The following is an 11,888-nucleotide window of genomic DNA, read 5'->3' on the forward strand; positions in this document are numbered from 1 at the left end:
TTAACGTGTCTCTGAAACGTAAAAATCATAATGCTTAGAACCTCTGTCACATGCAAGAGAGAGAGAGAGAGAGAGAGAGAGAGACCTGGTAATTAATGATATAACGTCTTAGCATTCCAGACAACACATCACTATTTTCTTGATTCGCAATCAATTTGACGCAATTGGTAAGATCAAGCCCTAGCACAAATTCGTCTTCTGGTCTTATTGATAATGTTTCCAGTGAGGTACAATATATTGCACCAATAACCTCAATTTTTAATGGAAGCTTTGGCAATGATCGAAGACTCGTACAAAAATTCAACATAAGAATTTCTAGATTTGATAGTTGAATCATACTTTTAGGAAGGCAAACAAAATTATTTCCTGCTAGATTTAATTCTAATAAAGACGGCAAATAGCCAATATCATCTGGGATTGTCTGAAGATTACAAAAACTTAGATCCAATTTAGTCAAAGAGAATAAATCTGATAAAGAATGCTCTACATTACCATGGGATCTAGACTTCTTCGTTGAAAGCTGATGAGCTTATTCAATGATTTAGGTGATAACCCTTCACATCCATGAAGAGAACTTTGAGATTTTTTAAGAGATTGATAGATGAAGGTAGTGCTTTTATAGCAGTTCCACTCACATTTAGCTCCTCCAAGCTTTTGAGATTCCCCAAATTCTTTGGCAATTCATCAATTTTTGAGCACCTAGATAAAGTGAGAATTTTTAGAGACATCAAATTGATCTTGTTAGGAAGACTTTTGAGGCATTTGCAACCATTAAGATCCAGTTGAATAAGCCGTTTGAGATTTCCAAGAGATGCATGAATTTTAGATTGTCTTGTCCAACCTTGAAGAATCAACTTCTTCAAATTTGGGGCTCTACTGAAGTTTGGAGTCTCAATCAAGTTTTGAGAGTAACTTAGGTCAATAACTTTTAATTCATCTAAAATCTGTTATAAAACAATAAATAATTAGATAAAGTCAAGCCTATATGAAATGGAATAAATTACACATTTGTATATGTGAAAATCTTACCATAATTCCATTCCATAGTTGTTTGATGCCACTAAAACACATTCTCAATTCAACAAGTTTGTTTGGTTGGAAATTGGTTGGCATGGATTTTAAATGATATCCATGCCAGTCTAAAACTCGCAACTCATTAGAAAGATAACTGAGGCCTTGTAAAAGTTGCACATTACCTCTAAAGAGGTCTTTTGAAGGTTGCACATTACCTTTAATGAAGTCTTTTGAATGCTGCACATTACCAATTTTTAACAATCTTAGTTTTTTCATATTTAAGAAGGCTTTTGCACTCAAGGTTTCCACTTTTTGAATAGGTGCAATTAGCATTATGCTTTCAACTTCCTCAGTTCCCTAATAACCAATGACAATGAAGTTAGAATAATTGGCAAATGTTTAGAAGTGTTCGTAATAATATATTTATTCCTTCAAGTTTAGATCTAGATTAGTCAACTTACAGTATTATTCTTCAATACATGAAGGGCATCCTCATAAGAACACAACCTACTTCGTCTACCAGGCTCTTTAGGGGATTTACAACGAATAATTTCTTGACCCATTTCTTGTAGCAAATCATGCATCCACAATGTTCCATGGTCACTAATGGTTATGAGAGATTTTTCCATAAGAACACCAAGATTGTAGTCTAGACCATCTCCCATGCAATCTTTGTTCTCTCCTTTGAAAAAACATGCAATATCTAAAAACAATTCTTTTTGCGTATATGTTAGTCCATCAAAACTAATTTGAAGTATATCCAAAAAAAATTATTAGGTTCTTCTTTTAGTTTATCTAGGGCACTTTTCCATTCTTCCGTTCTTTTAGCAAACAACAAAGAACCTAAAACTTTAAGAGCTAAAGGAAGGCCTTGAGCATAATTCACAAAACCCTTAGAAAAAGCCACATAATTTTCTTCAGGGCAAGGTTTATTGAAAGCTCTCCAACTAAAAAGCTACAAAGCATCGTCATTACTCAACCCCTTAGCACTATATATATCATTCACCCCACATCTTTTCAATAAATGACTATCTCTGCTTGTTACAATGATTCTACTCCCTGAACCAAACCAATCATGCTTCCCTGCTAATGCTCCTAATTGTACATCTTCATCCACATCATTAAGAACAATAAAAACCTTTTTATTACATAGTGTATTCCTTAGAAGATTGATTCCCTCAAGAATATTCCATATATTTATTTCACTTTCCATGAGGATCTTTGAAAGAAGTTGTTTCTGTAAAGAATTTAGACCTCGATTTTTAGTTTCTTCTCTAATATTAGCAATAAAGCTGGTAGCTTCATAGTTATCAAAAATTCTTTTATAAATTTCTTGCGCAAGAGTTGTTTTGCCTATTCCACCCATCCCACAAATCCCAACAAAACGAACACCATCCAACCCTTCAGCCAAGTATGAATCCAACATTTCCTCCACACAAGAGTCCATTCCAACAAGGTCCTCATAAACACTTGAGAATTTACAATTCAACTCACTAAATATTCTTTTAATGATTTCTTCGATAACTGTTTATTCAAGTCTGCAAAGAAAATAGCCACACACATAAAAAAATAAATAAAAATAAAAATAAAAATGCATTCAGCTTAAGCAAAATCTTAGCATTGTTTAGTATAATATGGCACTGTAACTGATCAGGTTTGAATTTTTTTTTTTTTGGTCACATCATATGTTCGTTAATTGAGAGCCATGTGTTTCTTTATGACTATAAGAGTTTAATGAGTTGAAAGTGCCTAATTATATTAATTCCTCTATTGTAAGTTTCTTGGATTGCTATTTTCCAAAATTTATTTCATAAAAAAAAAAATCTGCATAATTCTACTTTTTGCCTAACCATTTGCCCTAGACATTTTTACCAGCTTATCAAGGCAATTCTGCAAGAAACGTAAACTATAAAAAGGAGGCAAGCATTCAAATGAAGACATTATGGGTAGATTGTAAAAACCAAAGTTATGTAAACTCCTCAAGTGACTTGTAGAATTTGGATTACTAAGATTTTTTTTACCTAGCAAACAGGCTGTGTTGGGTTAGGTTCAAAGTGGGTCAATCGGATTAAGGTTAAAATGGGTCATTCTAAAGAATTTATAAACTGGTTGGGTTGATTAGGTCCAGGTCAACCCGTATTTTTTCACATGTAAAAAATAAATAAATGAACAAAAAATTACTAAATGTCAAAAATAGCAAAATAGTCAAGAACAAAAGTTAAATAATACTTAGATTCTTAAGTTTACAAAATTCAAAGTTCAAACTAATGATATCATCATCACTATAAAAGTTGGGTTCTTTATCGTTAAGAGCCCGAAACAACGTAATTTTGCTCTTTTAAAAAAAATTATTTCATTAAAAAAGTCCATAAATTAAACAAAATGTTTTTAGAATTGTTTTCTTTTAAAGAAATAGAACAATAAGCATCCATAACTCTAGTTGCATTCTCGGTTAATGTGCATCCCTTTGACTCTCACTCTCTCAAATAAAGACTTTGTTCCACTTGGAGATAGTGAAAGAGATGTAGGTTCACTTGCCATAGATGAGACTGACATTGGCAAGGATATTATGAGTTTTGTTGCAAAACTTTGAGGTTTAGAACAATACTTTGAGCCTTTTATCCCACCAAATGATGCAGAGATGTTATTTCAATTTAAGCTACTTGATGGTCTCAAAATTTATATTATAAGCTCAATTTTTTAAAATCTTGTTGCCTCATGGTCAAATAAGAAAATAAAGTTTTTAGCAACTGTTATTTGATTCAACGTAATCATTACCTTTAGATGGTTGATGTCTTGTTCCTTTTACATGGTTTAGCATTTGGAGTGATTTCCTAACTTATCTAGTCTAATTTTTATTTTTTAAAAAAAGTTATAAAAAAAAAATGGTTAGTAACGGGTCAAACGGGTTGACCCATACATGACCTAGAAAAAAAAAAAAAAAGTCGGATTCAATTTTGGGTCGAATTAACATGTCGAGCCCACTTTTGGCTAGTCTACAGTGGTGACACCACCTTATGGCTAGGGTGGTCCCAGGATCACCCTGACTTGGAAAAAAAAATTTATATATAATAATTTAAAATTTTATATTTATTTACCTTAAAAAAAAATTTTAGGAACACCCTGAATTTTTTTATGTCAATAAAATTAAATTTTGGTCCATAATTTGAGCAACTTAACAATATATTGGAATCTTTCAACTGATGATGGCAGAACAGGTCTGATCGGTTCGCAATAGACAGAGGTGTAATGCTTCTAGGCTACACTTTGTTTTGGTCCTTTCCTTGGGCACTTGTTTTAATGGTTTACTATTCCCCCGTTTCCAATGAAAAAAAGAAAAGAAAAAAAGAAATCTGAGCTTAATGCCCCGTCTTTTACTTGTATTCTATTTCGTTTCAATAAATTTTTCTATCGTTTTGAGTTCATAAAAAAAAATATATATATATATATATATATATTTTGGAGTCTTTCAAGCAAAAATGAAAAACTCAAAAAAAAAAAATTGAACTAAAATTTGAAAAAAAAAAAAAAAATTATAATAAAACTATTACAGGTTAGGCAGCGGCTTGATTTCTTCGACTCAACACACTGCCCAATACAACACAATTTTGAACCTTTTATTATTTTTTATTACAGTATTATTTTTTCTCACCAAAAATATATTACTTACTTCTCATTTTTAATTATTTTTTCTTGTTTATTCTTAACCACACACGTCTTCTGTTTTCTCGATTTTTACACTTCATACTTTTAAATTTTATCACATTTTCATCTACACTTTTACATCTACGTTTTGCTTTCCTCCTTGTTCTTTTGTGTCTTCTACCAATACCAGTGCAGCATTGCCTCTTCTCAAGTTTTGAGTTTTAAATTTCTCAATACGATTTTTTTTTTAGCTGTACAGGTACCTTTGTTCATTTCATTTCTTTTCATTTTTTTTTTTCCCTTTTGAGGTTTTTTGGTTTACAGAATGCAAATTTGTTCTGGTTTTAAGAACAATTTTTTTTTTTTTTTTTAAGCACAAACTTCATGCCGACCGAATCTTGAATTTCGGCTGGTATTTACCGAAACACCTGAAATAGACTAGAATGACTTGAAATTTTTTCTGATGTGGAATAGGGTGGGTTACTGTTTCGGTTTGTTTACCGGCACGGTATTTTCTGGCTGGAACGGAATGAAATTAATAACATTAAATCAAACCTAATTACCTAAAGGCTAAAAAAAAAATAAGATTGTGTAATTTATGCTTCCTAAGGAAGCCCCTGAACAAAATTTCTGGAGTCGCCATTGCTAGTCTATCTTTGTTTGCACGTATTGAATAATTTAGGGACTACCATGCCAAACCATGCAGAGGTTCTTGAACCAAAATCCAATTTGAGATTATAAATTTCAAAGTTTGTAATATATATGGGACAAAGAAAGTCATTGTTAGATCTATTATGGCGGCAATGTTAGAGACATTAGGGTCAAACCTGTTGTAAGGCCCAAGTCTATGTGTGCATATACTTGCTTGACAAGAATTTAGTCTTACTAGGATTAGAATAAGGTTAAACTTATAATGCTCTTTGATCATTTGGCCAAGTAAAGAAAGTAACAAGAAAAAAAATAAAATAAAAAGTTGACAATAAATAGTATTATTCCAAAGAAATTCTTTGGCAAAAATGCAAATTCCCGCTCCTTAAATTTGATCAATTATCATTTTAGTCTTGTAAGTTTTATTTTTGTCATTTTGGTCCTATAAATTCACACTTGTTGTCAACATTAGTCTTTCCTCCATTTTGTAAAGTTAAGAATGACTAATGGTGACAATAAATGTGAATTTACATGACTAAAATGACAAAAAAAAAATGAAACTTTTTTTATCAAAATGACAATTGACCAAATATATCTGGTCTAGTTTGTATTTTTTTTTAAATTAATTTGTTTTGGTTTGAAAATTTATTTTTTATTTGTTAACAAGAGTTATGGACAGACTAACGGTGACAAAAGTATGAACTTACAGAACCAAACTGACAAAAATGAAACTTAAAGAATCAAAATGACAAATGACTAAATTTAATGGATGTAATTTGTATTTTTGCCAAGTTCTTACCTATCCTTTAAATCCCATCCAGCGAGATCAGTAACTTTTGTCAAAGCAGCTTTCCACGTTTGAACATTCCCTATGCAATCCATGAGATGCTCTTCATGCTCTACAAAGGCTTTTGCAAAAGTCCCTCTTTGATTCCGCACATCACTAGGATCCATATAGTGGAAGACAGGCAAAACTACCAATTGCGTCTTTTCCATGCACTCAACAATCTTTGTTAGTTCAATCAAGCGCCACCTTACCTTGAAGAAGCATAGTTTTTTGAGAGAATAACGATAGCAAATCTCGATTTTTCTATTGCTTTCAAAAGCTCTGGGGCAATGAATGTTCCCCGCTTGAGTTTTTTGTTATCCTTAAAAACAGATATGCCTTTTCATTTCAAACCAGTATATAAATGATCTGTAAATTTTGTGCGGGGGTCCTCACCTCTAAAACTAAGAAAGACATCGTATTTATATCCACGGGAGGAAGAAGAAGAAGAAGAAGAAGAAGAAGATGATGATGATGGTGGAATAAAAGCCATGAAGGAAATGGATGTGCAATGAGACGAATTTAGTTTACAACTTTAGGAAATTGCAGGTGTGGCTGAAAAAGCTCAAAAAGCCTTCTTAAAATAACGCTGGGCAGTGGTGCATAGTGTTTTAAACAGCGGAAGCTCTATTATCAAATTGTCATAGGAAATGTCTTCAGATGGCACTCCCACAAAAAATTGATTGAGAAAATATTATGGACTTTCAAAAGACCTCACCAAATAAGTGATAGGAATGAAACAAAGTTGACAAGAAAATAGATACAAGCGCGCTCACACAAGAGAGAACACCAAGAATTTATGTTACCAAGAATTTATGTTGTTTGGCTTTTAGTCTATTTTCACAAGTGATGACTAGGAGAAATTTCACTAATAAATGTGGAAAATACAAATGGTGTGATGACACTCTCACTAAACCCAAACCCCAACACACCCAATCCTACAATCTCTCACAAATACAAGTTATTTTTCTTCGCTGCAATTGCCGCAACACTCTGTTTTTTCTCTTGCTCTCTTACACCCACAATCTGCCACACAAAGGCATATATATATATAGAGCAAAAATCAAAGTGTCGGCAAGGCAAAAATCCATCATGCAAGAAAGTCATGCTATTGCATTTAATGGATGTGAAACCAAAATCACGCCACTTGACAAAATCATAATCCGCAGAAGTTTTGATCTTGGGCATCACCACAGCCACCCTCACGTGGCTAGATTGACAACGCATGCATTTCTTGTCTACTTAGGCTTGCAATATCAAGTCACGGACTGACACAAAGTGTGGGTGAGACAGAGTGACCGGCAATCACGGTCAAACAATTCATTTTCTATTAGAGTCGTGCGCAAGTAGACCTCCTACTGACACAAAGTGTGAGTGAGACAGAGTGATCGGCAATCCTGGTCAAACAATTCATTTCTATTAGAGTCGTGCGCAAGTGGCCCTCTTATTCGAGGCATCAACATACTTCAATCGGTTGTTAATGGGGGAACAGGCATATAATAATTTAAAATTTTTTATTTGTCTAGTTAAAAAATAATAATAATAATAATAATAATTAAGAACACTCTCAATTTTTTTATGCTAATAAAATAAAATTTTGCTCCATAATTTGTTTTACATTCAATGGATGAATGATTGCTTGATTGTACATTAAAAGAGATGTAGTTTATAACATTGATAATGAAACTATTATGCACCAATTTCAAAATATAAAAACTCGTAGAAGACAATTGTAAACTTTATGTATTTGTGTTTTTTTTTTTTGTTGTCAATATATGAATTTCTTTTTTTATTAGATTGTATAATTTATGCTTCTTAAGGAACACCTGAGAAAAATTCTTGGAGCTGTCATTGCTTTTGTTGTAGTCACGAACACACGTGTTATACTTGCAGGGGCGGAGCTGTGTTGAAGGGGCCCTCCAAAATTTTAAAATTTTTTTAAATATATATATATAATTATTTTAATGTTTTCAAATTTTAGTCTATAAAAATAAAAGTTGGCATCCCCCAAATATTTGATTTAGTCCAATGATACTCTTAAAAAAAAAAAAAAAAGGATACTCTTAAAAAAAAAAAAAAAAGGTCTAATAGTAATAAAGATATAACTTTATTTTTCACAATTTTATTTTTTATTGTAAAATGTGCTCTTATATCTGTTAAATATTTGATAAAGGTTGGCATCAAACATGTTTGAATCTATCTTTTTTAACCCGTTATGTGGTGATTAATAAGTCATTGACTCATTAAAAAAATTTTGTTATTAAAACTATACATAAAATGTGTCTTTAGTTGTTACATAATAGGTTAGAGCAGGATAGCTTCAAATAGGTTTGGAGACTAATTTATTCCTCCAAGTTTTGAATCATTCATATTTTTGAAATTTTAATTAGTTTAATTGAAAGATTTTTTACTTACTTTAGTATAAAATTTGATAATTTGTATTTAAAATGAAATTTTCTAAAAATTTCACTATGAAAATGGAAAAAATGAATTTTATTTTATGAAGGATTACCATCAAATATAATTTTGATTGAAAATACTAAGCTCTATTTTTTTTTCTTGGGTGTGTGTATATATATAACTTATCAAATAAAAAAGTGTGTGTATATATATATATATATATGTGTGTGTGTGTGTGTGTTTATATATAATATAAAAAAAAAGTGTGTATATATATATATGTATGTATGTATGTATGTGGGGGTTGTCTTGATAAATATATTAGGGCCGCAATTTGACCCTCCAAACAAAAATTCCTGGCTCCACCCTGTATACATGGCCATAGCAACAGCAGTGATGGTGCATTGCCCACCCACGATAAAACAAATAAGCAAAGTTGTTACTACTTTTCGATTCGGTCCTTCACCAATGTAAGATCACTCTTTTTAAAAAAATAAATTAATTAATAATAAATCAATATTTTAACAAAATCAAACAAGAAACTTCCAAGCAAACAAAATTTTTGAATAATTCTAGTAACACACCTAATTATTCACAAATTTCCTTTATTTCACAAGTTACCTAAAGGAAACATAAAGTAAGACAGACATGCCTTTATTGGGATAAAATACAAAGGTGCTAAAGTGGGAACACAACGACAAATGCAACCATCAAGCATATAAAGTGCTTTAAGCCTTACACCTCAAGGCTCAAAGATTGTTGCATTCACACCAAAAAAAAAAAAAGGAATTGAACGTTCTTTTATCATTTTTGAATAATTCAGAAATTTCTGTTGATATGAAATAAATCAATACAAATAGAAACATTTGAAACACTGAGACTTCAGCTAGTCCACTGCAACAAGGGCATCTACCCTAACATAAACTCCTTACTCTACATGAAAACAATGCTGCACCATCCCAACATCAGACTAAACTACAACATCAGATTGGTGCTAATCATACCCAACATCCTATTTTTACAAACAAACCAATCACAAACCCAGCTACTAGCAAACTTTCAAGCAAAGGTCTTGAAGGATGGAATGAGGTACAAACCAGTTACGACAGAGAACTCAGTATAGGATAGAGTTGCACCCACTTCCTTTTAAACATATCACCCTAAATTTGACATCTTTTCTCACACACTTCACTATGATTTCCTCTGTTTTGACCTCTTCTCCAATTCTCCATGAATTCTTGAGTTTCTTTGAGACCAAATGTTGATAGATAGTAGGCATCCAAACCACTTTGCACAAGGAACTTATAAGGTTTTTGAAAGTTCAAATAGTGTGAAAACACAAATGTTTGTTTAGACCTCCAATTTTAAATTACGGCTTAATTGGTTTTACTCTAACTTGTCTAAGTATGGAACAAGAGTTAGCACACGTAATAAACTGGAAACACTACTCTAAGCCATAAGCAAGTACAATGAGCAATAAATGCAAAGCTTAAAGAGTAGGGAAGAGAGATGCAAATACAAGATAACACCGAGGCGTGTTATCGAAGAGGAAACCGAAGTACTTGGCAAAAAACTTCTTTGCAGCTCTCTAAACCGAAATCGATCCATAAGTGAACAAGTTAAAGTACAAGAATATCAAAAAGACCCTTCAAACCTAATCTATCCAACGCACTTGAGCCCTCTAAGCTCCTACTACCAACGTACTTCTCAGAGTTTGTCTTCACTAGCTTTCTGGATCCCGCAATTCCACCTGATTGCATCTGCCACTCAATGGCTTCTTCTAATGCTTCTCAAATGTACCAAAACTTCTCTCAACACTCAGAATGGGTGAAGTAAGTGTTTGGCCTAAGAACCTCTCAAGGATGTGGAGATGGAGATGTGGGAGTAGATGGAAACTTTAGAGAAATGATGTAGAGGATTGTGGGTAAAAAAATCTCTAAATCTCAAGTGTTTGGCTAGGGTTTCTCCCTCAAAATTTTCTTCAGAAAATACTCACAATTTTGTGGGTAATGAGGGTATATATAGTGAGTATAAAGAATTTAGGAAAGCGCTCTTTGTTTTTGCCAAACAAAGAATTTCATGGGTACCTCGTGAGATGGCCTTTCTCGTGAAGTACTTGCAAAATGATAGGTTGGCATGACTCTTCAGTTTCTAATCATGTACTTCACATGTGGCATTTTCGCGGGTACCTTTACTCATGAGCTAGTTGCAAAATTGCATTGATCTTCATTGTATGCTCGATTCTTCACCAGTCTCTCACACTCATCTTTTACAATTAAACACACAAAAATACAGGAAAATGATTGACTAAATTACAACTAAATTTGGTACGGAATTAAAACCAACAAAAGCTAGTTGAAAATCACAACTTTACAGTTTTTGTCTTTGATATTGGGCTAATTACATCCACATGGGTGCCAATTAGGCCTAATGCCAACAAGAAGCATTTTTGAAATTACTAGCAATATTAGGAGTACAACATTTGAACATATATCATGAATTCATGATAACATCTACTGATACTGTCACACCTTTCTAATAGTATACTATGTGTGGTTGTCAAAATCGCGATTTGGATCGTAGAATCGTACGATTTTATGATTCCACCTCACCAAAACATTTAGGATCGCACTAGGATCATAAAAATGGTAGGATCATATAGGATCGTAGGATCTTATGGGATCCTATCGATCCTATCGATCATACCAAAAACAAAAAAAAACAAAAAAAAACAAAAAAAATTGGTTTTTTTTTTTATGGGATAAATTTTTTGTTTTGATGAAGTTTTAAGGGTTTTTATTTTTTCATGTTGTGATGGTATGATTTTTTATTTTATTTTTATAAAATTATGTTAACCTAAGCAAATGTTTCCTAGTTTCTAGTTCACTTGTAATCAAAATGAATGAATACTTTATCATTTCTAAATAAAGAATTTGATGTTGGCTTTGTTGCCCTTTAAGCTATAATGTTGTTAAATTTGTTTGATTAATATACTAATTTTTGTTCTAATATTACTAAAATATTTTTTTATATATAATTTTATCAGTTATGTTTGTGTTTGTATATTGATTGATTGATTTTTCTAAGCATGCTCTTTAATTGTTGCTGAGTGGTATAACTTGAATAGTTAAGTGTGAAATTGTATCTTGATATCTTTTGCAACTCTAATATGCAAATATATAATGTCTACATAGATGATGATGATTAGGAATTTATGACGGTGGTTATAAGAACCTTAGAATGGGAATAACTAAATGTTCACTTCACATTAATATTCATCTTGCTTTTGGATTTCATATTGTAGTTAGCTAATTTCCATTTGATAATTTATTTTGGATTTCAAACTTGGAACTTA

General features: G+C 32.0%; 1 protein-coding gene across 1 annotated transcript; it reads right to left on the reverse strand.

Annotated features, from left to right (window-relative positions):
* Positions 1–1,969: 1,969 nt before the first annotated feature.
* LOC115961728 (TMV resistance protein N-like) lies at positions 1,970–6,303 on the reverse strand. The gene is made up of 3 exons (XM_031080654.1): positions 6,107–6,303; positions 6,015–6,023; positions 1,970–2,483 (listed from the first exon to the last, which is right to left on the reverse strand). Exons 1-3 carry the CDS (start codon positions 6,301–6,303, stop codon positions 1,970–1,972), a joined length of 720 nt encoding a protein of 239 aa, XP_030936514.1.
* Between the last annotated feature and the right edge of the window lie 5,585 nt (positions 6,304–11,888).

Source organism: Quercus lobata, chromosome 9, assembly GCF_001633185.2.
Source record: "Quercus lobata isolate SW786 chromosome 9, ValleyOak3.0 Primary Assembly, whole genome shotgun sequence".
NCBI lineage: Eukaryota > Viridiplantae > Streptophyta > Magnoliopsida > Fagales > Fagaceae > Quercus > Quercus lobata.